The following is a 14403-nucleotide window of genomic DNA, read 5'->3' as shown; positions in this document are numbered from 1 at the left end:
CCACTGGCTTACAGTAAGTATCTTGATGGCACATGTTTTACCTTGCCATGCATGCCTTATCTTAACAATCCCCAATTAAAGTTTGGGTTAGAGTTCATGTATGGTAGGCCTACACTTACCGCCAATTCTCATCCCAGTTAAGAGTATACAAGTGGCCAATAGCAAAGCCCCAACCAGCCACATAAGAAGGCTTGAGAAATACAAAACCCATTAAGCAATAACAATTCTCCTTGATACAAATGTCTGCACTGTGACAGTGTTGTGTGTGGTGTGTGTTTGAGGAAACAGGAGAGCTAGTCCTTGGAGACATTAAGGGGATCCGACAGAACCCCTGCCAACTGATGTAGAGATTCTGGCAGCTAATAAAAACAAGCTGCAGGCTAATTCAATTGCGCACCAATAATTAAATAAGAACTGAGTGCAAAACTAGATTTTCCGTTGCAAAACAATGAACAGTGATTACCACAAGAAAGCAAATTACCCCTGAGATGCTCAGAGGGAAAGCTGGGGTCCGCTGAGAACATGAATTGAAGACAAAATTGGACCACTTAGGAGAACATGGAAAAGACAAATTCATCAAACTCCCAAATGACTTCAGCAATTTTCCTGTTTATGACTTATCTAGGTTTTAAATTATATACCATATGGTACACCAATAATGTACCATAACACAGTACGGTGCTGATAATAATATTGGACATTTAACACATTGGGTGCCACGCGCCTTTGCCCAGTTAAAGATGAAATTGACAAAGAGTTTAGAGAATATATTTTGGACTGACCAATAGGGCTGGGTAAAAAAAAAAGATCCCAGAGAAAATACATACATACAAACTGCTGTAGTGTGTTGGTCATGTTAAATAAAAAGTACATTACTATAACTGCTTTGTGGTCAATTGTTAATGTAAAAATGAATATTTTTAATAACGCACCAGGTTAAAACTGGTATTGTAACTGAAATATTCCTAACCGAATCCATATTGAATCGGAAATCAAATCAAGAGCTTGTGAATGGGAATCGAATCCATTAATGTGATACCCAGCCCTACTGCCCAACACGACAGAAATGCATTATGTCTGAGAGAGAGACCATCTTAAGAAGTCCTTCAGTACATCTATAGGACCTTTTAAACCCTTTTCCACTCTGGGTGAGTTGGAAAGAGACATGACGCAAACATCATTGTTGAATAAGCAAGGTAGCACTGTCAACAACAAATGGATATTATATAACTGAGACCTGTGATTCTCACATTTGATGCTATAACAAACAAGGAGGTTTACAACTTCAACGCTTTAACATACTTTGACAGACTATTAAAGATATAATCCATTCATAGTACCATATAGTACAAGCACTGGTACTTTGCTCTGCCATTTCATTTTAAACTTCATTCATTCCATTATGCCAAACATGCAAGTATAAAGTAAATTAAGCTACGCACGACTTATATTTTAATCAGCCTAGGTCTTAAATTAAACACCTGTGTGTCTGCATGGTCTGGAATGTCCTTGTTTAATTACATGGAAATTCATTCATTTTCATGCTACAATCATGATTATAAAAATGTGTTGGGGGGGGGGGGGGGGTTCTCTCTCCCCACTGACCATCTGATGCGAGCCCCGTCCGACCAATCAGCAACGAGCATGAGCTTATAATATATTACATCCAGGTTGATAATATTATGGGGGTTTAGTCGATTTGCTTAAGTAAACAACTCACAGACTGTCATGGGACCGGTTTTCTACGATGGGACCAGTAGAACTGCTTGGTCTAAAATTCTAGAATAGAATTCCGGTCCCAAGATTACTAAACTTCAGCACTGTCGTCAAGGAACCGTAATGAGTTTGTCATCATGTCTAGGCCTGATTTCCTAAGGACCTTGCTGTAAAATAATAGTGTCTATAAAAGCTATTTGAAGTGTTGAATTAAGTGATTTATGCAAATATCTTCTGCAAAACTGGTTTTATTTGAGACTTCATATTTTTATTAGTCAGATTTCCTGAGAAAAGTTTGCACAAATGAACAATGATCATCAGTCGGTCAAATACAGTTTCTTACTTGGTGTCCCCAAAAATAGCAATGTAAGAGTAGAGTAATGTAACAATACTTGTATACCAAAGTGCAGAAAAACAAAGTCTCTGCTTTGATTTCTGACATGATACACAAGGCTCTTGGTATAGGATTGTAGTATTGGGAGTAATTCTCCTGATACCGATACCCTGATTTAGGATGGTGTCGGCCCAATATCTAATACCAGTATGGGTGCATCCCCAATATGTACTTTACCTGTACATATTAATCACGAGACAGAAGTGAGAACACGAGGCAAATGCAAATACACGCAATTCAACTGCTAACACTGCATTAATCATTACAACAAGGGGAAGTCCTATTCAGTTGTTCCAGACAGTATATCCTCATTTTGGAATGGTTCAAACTCTTTGGCAGGGGTAGAGAAGAGATAGAAATCTCAAACCCCAAACAAATCTAATTATTATTGACTTTTAGAACAAAGAGCTTGCTGGAGGTCAGGACGAACAGTCTCTCGTTGGAGGCTCGGAAGCCCAGGATTGGCTCGTTGGACTCCAGGCTGGCTACCTGTTGCTTAGCGACCTGGCCCACCTGGCGACCCTGCTTCCTGTTGAAGAGGACGGTGTCGACCGGAGCCGGCTGTCTGTAGATGAACACTCTGCGAAGACACTCCCCCAAGGTCGCATAGGAGAAGTTTGGGGCGCAGGTGGCAAACTTCTTTTCGCGTTTCGATGCCTGGACATAGCCTGAAAAGTGAAGGGAGGTGGGTTTGAGGGAAAGGGGAAAATAAAGATGAAATTAGACTTTGCCGTTTCCGACAATACTCGGGTAAATAAGCGTTTGAAACATGGTTGTGCCGGAATTAGTTCCTTTGTTGTTATCAGGTTTTCCATCAACACTCACTAAATCATGTGCAAATGGGTTACTGGCTGCAATCATATGACACTGTATTCAATTGTATTGCACCTAGACAAGGTTGACATGAATGTTATTATTTGTGCATGTTTTGAGCTTAATCTTGGGGCCACAGTGGCACGGGCACACAGACACCCAGGAATATCCCTTGAGAGCTATATCACTCGAGAGCTATCTATATCTCAAACCTGCATAATGTATTGCACATGTAATAGGATTGAAGGGTAGAAACTCTGTCAAGTAACAAGAGCAAGTCAATTGCTGTCAGAAGGGAGAATTTAACTTGGGGAATTATGTCAGTCTTCTCCTGCTGCTCAATTTACCCAGTATAACTACCTCATGGTAACCTTGCCTAATGCACTCCACGGACAGTTCCCTCTACACCTGCCACTAGTGGTGGGGGAAAATATCGATACGTCGCTAGTATTTTTCTAAATGTCTTTTTTTTTGTATAAGGAAATTGCATTGTTCATTTCAATACCTGTAATAGTACAATAGTCCACACACACGCACACGTGGGCATTCAGTTAAGTTGGAATATGACTGTAATACAAACAGTTCAGTTTGTCAGGTACATGCAACACAGATTACAGTGTTTACATCTGTCTGCTTGAGAAAATACCATGTTCTGCAATAAAAATTATTGAAGTGAGATGAACAGACTGAACTTTATTTTATTAGATAAAACATGTTGACAGTTTTACTTTGAAGTTGAAAAAAGGTAATAAATCGCAATATATCGCAATATTAATATCGCAATACTCAGCATATCGCAATATATTTAGTATCACAATACTATCGTATCGTGACTCAAGTAACGTGATAGTATCGTATCGTGAGGCCTCTGGTGATTCCCACCCCTACCTGCCACCATACTGTATGCCGTGGATTTGGTGAATAAACTCTTTCCCATTCCAAAATTGGACTCCCCACTGGCACACGGTGTCCAGATGGAGAGTTCTTGATGGAGATAACCGTTCAGCAGAGACATGACCTTTAGGTGTTAGATTAACACCACTGACGTCAGCCTCACAAAGCACCCGGCACGTTCTTACCCAGGGCGTTGAAAGTGGCGATGTGCTCCCACATATTGCCAGGTTGGTCGGGCCGGGGCTGCCACACCAGGGCGTCGACATCGTGCCGGAGGCAGAGGCAGGGCATTTCTGACGGGCTCGCGTCCACCGTGAACAGGTACTGGTGGCTCCCCAGATTCACCTGGAGGGGAGACGCAGTTTAGAAAGACCAAACCGCTTTCTCCATCAAATCAGTTGGAAACTGGAATACAAAAGCTCTGGCTTAAAGGAACACGCCAACTTTATGGGAAATGCGCTTACCCTCTTCTCCAAAGTGAGACAAGAAGATAGATAATATATCTGTGTGTTCAGTAGAAAGCTATCCGTCTGCAAGGGTTAGGGTTAGGGCATTATCTTTTATCGTGCTCTTAAATGTTCACGGAATTGCCATTTGTCACCTATAGGTTGTATTCTTGTACTGTTTTGTAGTGTACTGTATTGATTGCATGTTAACTGTACCCCCATGTCCAAGAAATATATCAAGTCCCCAGGAACTATAGATGCAAATGAGCCTGGTGCATTTAAAAAGTCATGTCGGATCCCAGTCCTATTATATAGACAATAAACAAAAATAAACCAACCATCAATGTAATTTCCTCTGAGCCCTCCACCATTATGAGAGCCCAAGTAAACTGTAATGCTTGAGTGAGTGCTGCTATGGGAGGCCGACTGTGCATAATTCTTAGACTATATTAAGTTGATTGAGTAGCAAACGGCATACATAAAACACCCAGAAAACCCACTCCGAATCAATGATCTATTAAGAGTAGGAGAAGAACAACATCCATCAGCTGAGACAGAAAATCAAGCGCGTCTAATTAGCAGTTGAGCCTTGAACCAGGAAGTGAGCGCAATATCCCAGAATGCAACCGTATCACAATTTTCCCCTCCCACTGGTTATCGTTAAGAGAAACCCCAGAGAGATTTACATTTCAGTGTGGCAGGTCTTTATCCTAAAGCTCAATGCGACATGACAAGTAATTGGTGGAACACCTTTATCGAATAATGATTACTAGTAAGAGCTGTGAAAGTCCCCCCCCATATTTCTTTAGTGGTACATCTCGTTCTGACGACTGACGCAGCCATATTTCTTGGCAGCCCTGTACTATTCCAACCTGCCTGAAAGCGGAAGAATGCCCACAGTAATGACACATTCACACTCCAGCAAGCACCAAACGTACTTGGCGTCAACACAGCCTGTGCGAATCCGCTGCAAACACTTTACATGGGCCGACAGATAGGCAGGCACGTTAGCAAGTCGTCACTCCTCCTCTTCAAAACTCATTTTCTTGCCATCTTTTCATTCACCGGCGATACATGACATCATCCACTGATCCTTATATGGAGCCTGCATGTGTGAATGGACTGACACAACACTACAGCCAAATACCCAACGCACTGAAGACAGGCAGCAATGATTATTCTTGGAAAGATCAATGACATAGAAGGCTTGAACAAAAATAAAGAGTTGACGTGTGAACCCCCCCTAAAGTGCTCTGGTGGTACGAAACAGAAATTGGGGCTGTACGGTTTCTCTGGCCGACGATGGGGATTTGACATTCAATTCAAACATTTATTCATTCTCGAAAAGGACAATTGAGGTCACCCTCATTTTCAATGTCAAGACTTAGACATTTCAATGCATACATTTTTTACAATATAATAATAAAAAATAATAATACCTCTATCTATATAGCACCTTTCACACATGGACCGCAGGCCAAAGTGCCCCACAGCAAATACCATAAAAGTAACAGGCATAAAATTAGCATACAGACACAAAAGTAGCTAACCTCCCACCTAACCAATGCTGCTGATAACAGTAATCCAACACCTCTGACCCTGGCCCGCTAAATCAATGCACCAACGTCTCTAGACCACAGCTTCTGCCTGAAAAGCAAATGGGACCAGAGAGAGAGAATGACATATCAAAACATATATCTTACAAGAACATAGACGTTCTTGTAAAGTAAATCATTATGTAAATCAGTACGTCTCATACCAATTTCTGTCAGACATGGTGATTGCCCATGACACTATGGGTTATTAACTAATTAACTCATTAACTAATAACTAATTAACTCATTTCAGATTCATGACAAAGCTAGTATTGAAGCAGATTCTGCATTGAGCTTGTTATACCCCTACGCAGAATACTTTCATGAATGAATGAAGAGTGCAGAAGCAGGAACCACAAACGGATATGTAGTATTGATCAATTACGGTATTCATTTTGACAGTATATGAACAATATCAGTATAGAACTGATAAGGCGAGATGTTTTTAACCTCAACTGTTTGACCTTGAAGGTGGTGTTTTACTGGTTCTATTATATGTTGTGATTATTAACGTGACCTTTATAGAACCAAGAAGTCCCATTGAGATGCAATATCTCTGGAAAAGGAGTATATTCAAAACAACATACATTAGGGCTGCTGGGTGGCGCAGCGGACATTGCGCTCGTCACCAACGCAAGAGACACAGGGTTGGACTCCGGCTGTCGGCGTTGCCTCCGGCTTGGGCCGGCCGTCATACTAACTCAATTGGCAGAGTTAGCGGGTGGAAATCAATGGGTGGTAAACTGGACGTTGTGGACAGCGACTCCTACAGGTCGGTTGGGGGACGCAGAGCACAGCAGAGACAGGAAAATGGCGGGGGTAGTGTGAGCCTCCCATACGTTACACCTCGCCAATGAGAGTCCGCGCTGGCAGGTGAAAAGATGCGACAGGCTGCCTCCACATGTATCGGAGGGGACATGTGATGCAAGGCTTCTAACCTCCCTACAACGGGCCAGTGGGGGGCATATGCAAGCAACATTCAAGACAGGGGAGGGGAGAATTGGCACAGCGAAATTGAGATGGGAGAAAAATAGAAAAAGGAGAAAGTGGATAAAAAAAAACATACCGGTACATTAATACATACAGTGGAGATTACTTATCTACCTGCGGTCCCAAATTCTACACAGGGAGGTAACATTTATTAATTAATCAATTAGTGCTCTACACACTGAAATAGGATCTGCATAAAAAGGATTATATCTTTTTTATTTATTAAAAATAAATATAATTCTATTATTCTTTATTTCAATCAGGAAAACTTCACACAAGTTTCAAATAAAAACGACAACACAACATTAATTAACAGCCATGAATAAAAGCAATGCATGTAATAACTGAAATCAAAACTAAAAATGTCAATAGAGTCCCCCACACATGTCCCTCAGGCTGTCACAATGAGGGGGGTAGGAGGACTTTTAAACAAACACTCACCTTATTAACACTCACTTTAGACACACTAACACTACATTATATTTATCTATTTAGAGATTTGCACTACATTCCTACCTCATTTGCACCTTACCTTAAAGTTTTGTACCTCATTGTCTGCATTTTTACTCACTGTACTCAGATTGTACTTAGGCTATACTTTAGATTGTATTGTATATTCCTGTATAAAGCACACTCTCAGGGGCTCATACAGAATCAAGCATTTCACCGTAAAGTACATGTATTTTATTGTGACAAATAATAAACAAACTTGAAACTTGACTTTCAATGTGACGACTGCTCTACTTCCTGAGCCACGGTCGCCCCCGTAACCCAAACTCCCCCTACAATAAGTAGTGTTTTGGAATGACACCGTTAAATATTCTGCAGTGTACATTTTCTCTTCCTACTTTATGGCTCTCCCAGTAATGCTCCAGATCTTATGATACAGGCTTGATAATGAAACACCTCAGAGAGAGTCTCTCTCTCTCTCTCTGAAAATAATGTTTCCATGTAGGCCATGTCTATGGCATAAAGGATATAATGACATCACATCCTGTGCATTGGCAAATAATGTTGTGCCTGTGCGCCCCCCCCCCCCTTCTCATGACTAGGCATGAATAAATTAACTATGCTCATTCAGATTCATCACATAGCTAGTATTGAATGGTAGGATAAAATGTAAATGCCATAATCTGTGGCAAGATAATCTAGATTCCACTCACGATTTTTCCTGGGTTTTTATTTCTTTTATAAAATGTATTCATTTCCCCCATAATGTGGGAACAGTTGGACAATACAACAAGTATGGTTACTTCAATTCTTCCTGCATTCAGATTTTAATTTCAGTGATGAAAAAGAACTAAACACCCACCCTTATCACATGTTGCCTCCCCCGACTCCAGCTCTAAATTCAGCACCTAAAGTGCCTGCTGGTTCTTATCAGCTGGTGTGAAGACCCACGGCTTGAGGCAAAAGGAAGGAGGGAAGGGAAGAAAGGAGGGAGGAGGTGGAGGAGTAAACACAAAAGCAGTGGTACATGGCGACCAGATGTCAATACAGACAAACTGAAACAGAAGCTCTCCACCTGCCTTCGTGTCGTCACTCCTCCTCGTTTACCTCTGTAGGCCTTTTCATTTCATTCTGCCAAGTGGCCGCCTGGTGTCCAGAGACCACGCTTGGTTTTATTTTATTCTTGAAAGAACCATTGGAGGTTTTCCGATACTGAGATTACAAGCAAGTTAGAACACAGAACAAATTAAAACAAGGGGGAATCCGTTTAGACAGTCAGACATTGAATAGATTGAGTATTTTAGATAAAAACACAGATTGAGATAGATTTTTTGCGTGACTTGAAGATCATTCCAAGAAGCTGGGGCATTAAAACAAAAGGCTCACTTTCCAAACTCAGTCTGTACTTGGGGAATCTTAATCATAAGTCATTTGAGCGTGTCAGATGGGGTTCATAATCACAATCTAGCATTTTTGTGATACAAAGGTGGTACATTTCCCAGCAATGGCCTTAAAGATAAACAGATATGAATACCAATGTTTATTTCGCCTCTCTGCCAGAGAAGACCAAGCCATTTGATCATAGAGGACACGTAGAGGCAAGTACTATATCTATCAGCAGTAATACATCTGAGGGCAGAATGATATAATGTGTCTAGGGGTTTAAGAGTGGAAGGAGCAGCATTTGTATTACATCGACATAATCCAACACTGATAGGAAAACTGCTTCAACAGTCATTTTCCTGCTAAACATAGGGAAGCAGGTTCTGTAAAAATAACCCAATTTGTGTTGCAGTTTGCTGGCAGGATTGTCTATGGTATTTAAATGTAAATGTATCATTCATTCAATCTTTATTTCAACTTGAGAAATTCATCGAGGGCAAGCCATCATTTTTTATCACGTTGAGCATACATACATAATACATAAATATTATAATAAATATACAATAAATGCAAAACATAATAGAGTATGTACAGTCAATTAAAACAACTGCAGATTATGGTGGTATGGCTGATAATTAAGGATTTAAACTGACCAAAGGATACCAAAATATTGAGTTTTAGAGTTTGTATGATGTTCCACATGTCAGGAGCAGAGATGCTAAAAGTAGATTTCCCAAGTACAAACTCTAGGTGCTTTAAGTGTGAGCCAATCATTGGATCATGTACCATAGTTTCCAATAGTGAAGTGAGATAATTTTAGATGAAATAGAAACAACTAAGTCTACTATAAAGGTCACAATGGTGAGTATCATAACCAGAACCTGTGATAAATCGAATGGCTGAATGATATATGGAATATAAGGGCAAGAGTGGAAGCCGCTGCATGTCTGTAAATTACATCTCCAACACAGACATTAAAACAGCTTCAACGGCTCTCTTTCGGCTAATCATCAGGAAGCTGGCTCTATTCCGATATAAGAAACCAATCTTTTGCTGCAATTTACTGGCAGGAAGGCCCACATTATATTTGAATGTATTCTCTCTCAATATCAGACCCATTCACAGTAGATATATGCAAATCATTGTAAACAATATATTTAGTCTTATTAGCATTAAGCACCAGTTTGTGACTAATAAGTGCATCTTGCAAACCATAAAAAGGGTCAATGGCCAGTTTCACAGAATCTGTGATACAATACACAATAGTGTCATCTGCATAAAGATGAACTTGGCAATCACTCTTAGATGAGACAATATTATCAATATAGATGTTAAATAAGACAGGGCCCAGGATTGATCCATGCAGGACACCTTTCGTAATAGGTAGAAACTCTGACAGTGCAATTAGATTTTACACATTGAAGTGTCTCACATAAGTAGCTTTTGAACCAACTCAAATAATATGTGATCTTTGCAAAATAAGTGAATGGTCAACTGTGTCGAATGCCTTTGACAGATCTACAAACAGGGCAGCACAGTGTTTTCTTTTATCAAGGGCGATTACTATAAAATGTATAACTAAAGTAGTGGCTGGAATTGTGCTAAGCTTTTCTCTAAAACCCGACTAACAGAATATTTTGAGATAAATGCTTTAAGTTCGTTATTTACCAATGATTCCAGGATTTTTGCTATGTACGATAACTTGAAAATTGGTCGATAGTTATTTAGGTCACTTCTATCTCCACCTTAGGCAATAGGGAATATACTTGTTAACAAAGAGAATAAATATGTGTGTTTCTAGTTAATCTGAGGAAAAAGGGATCAAATTCATCATCTCCAGTTGATTTCCTGGTATCAATGGATTGTAGTGCTTCCAGTAAAACACCATTAGGGAAGGGCGGAAGATGGAATTGAGGATCATGTTAATTTCCACCATAATTGTTTTCGAATAAAGACCAGCGTTTGAAAAATTTATATTAAAGGCTTGGTGTATCTCCTTCTGTTCAGATATTAAGCAATCATTACATTTAAAGGGGAACTATCTTATAAATGGTATTTTCCAGTGTTTAGCATTGTTTTCTAGCAATGTGGGGTTGTACCAACACTGTCTATGTCTCAAATCTCATTTTGGCGCATTCTTCCAGTTCAGAGACGACAAGATCCTCCCCCACTGAACCAAGCCATTCTGAATTTTGGTCCCGTGACGGAAGCAGAATTATTTGCATAATGATATGCGTACCTCCGCCCCTTCTGTGGTTTAGTTCCACCACTCACAATCAACAATTCGCTCAACAACAGAGCGAGTGGGAATAATGCAGAAGTGGTTTCCCTGTCACTGACACTTCCTCAAAAGAGAGCAAAAGAGAGAGAGACAGACAGACAGATAGATAGAGAGAGAGAGAGAGAGAGAGAGAGAGAGGGGCTCTCATACGGTGTGACTCGTCTCGGAGCGATCTCTCCTCCGTCTCTCCCCCTGCATTTACACAGTCGCGAGTCTCTCCTTCGTCTCTCCCCCTGCATTTACTCTCTCTCTCTCTCTCTCTCTCTCTCCCCAAAGTTATCTGCCAGTGCAGGTGGGTGAGTGACCGTCACTCAAAGCGCATTGAGAGTATGGGCAAAGCCCAGCCAAAAACAGCTTGGAATCTGGAAGTGCAGAAACTGCTGCTCTACAGTACTCTATTAGAAATACAAAACAATGCATTTTTTTTAAAGAAACCTTACAGATGTGTTCCATAGACTCACAGGAACTGTGTAAAATTGCCCAAATAGTGAAAGAAATAGTAAGATAGTTCCCCTTTAAGATGTGTGGGAAAAGAGATTGTGGTCTTGCTTTTATCAGTATTTACTGATTTCCAGAACTTTGATGGATCCGAGTAGGAGCTGGTGACCAAATCTAATAAATAATTTGTTTTGGCAACTTTCACTGCAGATGTACATTTATCTCTAATTTGTTTGAATAAAGCCCAATAGGAGGGATCACCCGAGCGTCTAGCATGGAGTGTGTTTATTTGCAAGACATTTTCTTTCCGAAGAAATCTAAAGCTAGGGATTTCTGAAGTAAAATAAACGTCACTATGATCAGCTAGAAAGGCTTGGCCAAGTCTTTGTTACATTTCTTTTGATGATAGCATTGGATTATGTTTTCTTTAGATGGGTATTTCTGATGCAGACTGTAAGACAATGGTCACTAATTCCTAGGTAAAAAACACTGCAGGTGAGAATTCTATCACTCTTATTAGAAAGAAAAGAAGTAGATCAAGGTGGACTTTTTGAGCTATTTTTTAGATTCAGCAGAGTGGGTTCCATGACCAACTGCGACAGGTTGAGGTTACCACGAACCTCCGGAGAGGTGTTAGTTGGACAATGCCTAGGCTAACCGGCACTGTCCACTTCCATTCATTGTGCTAAGCTAGGCTAACGTGCAGCCAGATAGCTTTCTACTGAACGCACAGAGAGGAAACTGGTATCTACGGTATCTTATTGTCTCTCTCTGGAGAAGACGGTAAGCTAATTTCGCAAAATGTTGGCGTGTTCCTTTAAGATAATTACAGTTAGTATTCAGCCAATCAAAATTGAAGTCCCCATCACACTCATCTCGGTATTAGAACACTGAGAAGGTAATTTGCTTTTAGCAATTGAGCTACAATCAACAGATGGGGGTCTGTAAATCCCAATCAGATGGAAAGAATTATTTGGCCCCAAAATAACCTTTAATTTAAGAAATTCAAAACATTTTGGAATCGTAACAGATTTCAGTAACAGAGAGAGAAGATTAGAAGAATATTTATATAATTATACAGTAGTAGATAGCAACTCCACCACCCCTTCCAACTCCATCTGTTCTAATTACATTATACTGGTCCAAGGCTATGGATGAATCACTATGACTAGACTTTTTCAACCAAAATTCAGACAGCACCAAGATATCAGGGTCTGCCTGAGATTTTTTAAACGATCCAATTTCTGGTGTTGAAGCAGACTTCTTATGATAAACTGGATCAGACCAAGACCCTTTCTTTCTTTAAAGGTATATGGTTATTGAAGTGAATTGGGGTGGGTTTGAACTCAGATGGCAGAGAAATAGAGTGTGTAGGAGGTTGTAAGGTGATGTGAATAAAACTGCGTTTAAGGCAGGTGGGCTGAACATGGACTGATGACAGCGATATTATATGAAAATGACAAATACTATGTGAAGACAAATCATTTCATGACTATAAATGTAAAACGTAATTTTTAATGATACAAATAGTGTCGTATTTATTATTATTTATTAGAATCAATGTGAACACAATCACTAATGATTTATCCTAAATGAAGCCTTAAGAACACAGGCGCACAACAGTCTGTCCTTTTTTTCATTTTTGCATTTTAGTTTTGTATATTGTTTGGTCCTTTTATGAAAAACAAGGAGTTAGTAATTAGGTCTGAATAATTATTTAATTTGGCCTTTCTCACAGCTGAAGTACATTATTTCTAAGTTGTCTAAATTATAGCCAGCATAAAGGAGTGTCTTGCACAAGATCAGGTACTGTTCTTTTCATTAAGAAAAGCTGTGTGAGAATCATGTTTATGTAATGACCTGATGAACTTTAGCTCATCAAAAAATAAATAAATAACTAAAGCAGCCAAATGTTTTGTTTTGAGGGTAAAGAAACCTCTTGCAGCCAGACGACATTCTGTGGTCGGGAATGACGTCCGCTTGGCAGTCAGTGTACTCTGCACAATGTACTCTGCAGTGTACTCTGCATAATGACAGAATGTATGAATAAACATTGTGATTAACACTTTCTCTGCCAAGAGGGCGGCTACGTGGCGTAGTGGGCAAGGCGCTCTCCACGAAATCTGGAGACGCTGGGCTTGCCTGTTCGAGCCCAGCGCTCCACATTTGCTTTCAGTTTAGCTGGTCGTCCGTACTAATACACATTGGCCGTATTAGGGGGTGGGAAACTGATGGGTGGGGATCGGGCGTTGTGGACAGCGACTCCTACAGGTCGGTTGGTGCGCCTGCGCAGTAGAATCAGGAAGTGTCGGGGGCAGCGTGAGCCTCCCACGCGTTACTCCTCGCCACTGAGAGATCGAGCTGCGCAGGTGAAAAGATGCGACTGCTGTTACCTCAAGTACCGGAGGGGACTTGTGCTATGTATGACTTAGTCCACATTGCAGCCGGCTTGTGGGAGGCAAGAAACAGCGTTCGTGACAGGGAAGGGTTGAATTGGATGATACGAAATTGGGATGGGAGAAAATATAGAAAAATGGGAGAAAAAGTGGATAAAAAAAAAAAAAAACGTTCTCTGCCAAGGACGCCTAAACTCGTCATTCCCCGCCATGCTCATTCTACCAATGACGCCGTAACACGTCATTGAGATCAATATTTCAAAAATCTGTGATCGCAATCATATTTCTCCCCCGGAGACTTGAGATCTACTGTTGATCCCCTCTCAACTCTCCAACGGTTCAAGAGCGCCATCTGGTGGCCGATCGGCGGATCGCCCAAACCGGAAACGGAAACTGGTGCTCATCCAAATTCGGTCCCATCACTCGCTATAGGTCCCGGGACTCGAGCACGACACAATGGATAGTGATCCGTTACCAATAACTCGATAAGCAACATGATTTGGACGTATATACTATTATACAACCTGGAGATGGATCGCATATTTCAACATCCCATAATAGTGTTCGATACAAACTGCTCTAATGATCATATCACCCACACTAGATG

The 14403-nt window shown here is 40.6% G+C and overlaps 1 protein-coding gene across 1 annotated transcript in view; it reads right to left on the bottom strand.

Moving 5' to 3' along the window:
• Positions 1–1969: 1969 nt before the first annotated feature.
• nudcd1 (NudC domain containing 1) overlaps positions 1970–14403 on the bottom strand; it is a 67633-nt gene continuing 55199 nt past the window's right edge. The window contains exons 9-10 of the mRNA XM_084313504.1: positions 4003–4162; positions 1970–2778 (exon numbers count right to left, since the gene is read on the bottom strand). Coding sequence (XP_084169630.1) covers positions 2489–2778; positions 4003–4162 — 450 coding nt within the window. The 3' untranslated portion in view covers positions 1970–2488. The remainder of the gene's footprint in view (positions 2779–4002; positions 4163–14403) is intronic.

The sequence above is a fragment of the Notolepis coatsorum genome (assembly GCF_963971535.1).
Source record: "Notolepis coatsorum genome assembly, chromosome: 4".
NCBI lineage: Eukaryota > Metazoa > Chordata > Actinopteri > Aulopiformes > Paralepididae > Notolepis > Notolepis coatsorum.
The sequence above is the reverse complement of the archived record's forward strand: the minus strand, read 5'-3'. Positions and strand labels throughout refer to the sequence as shown.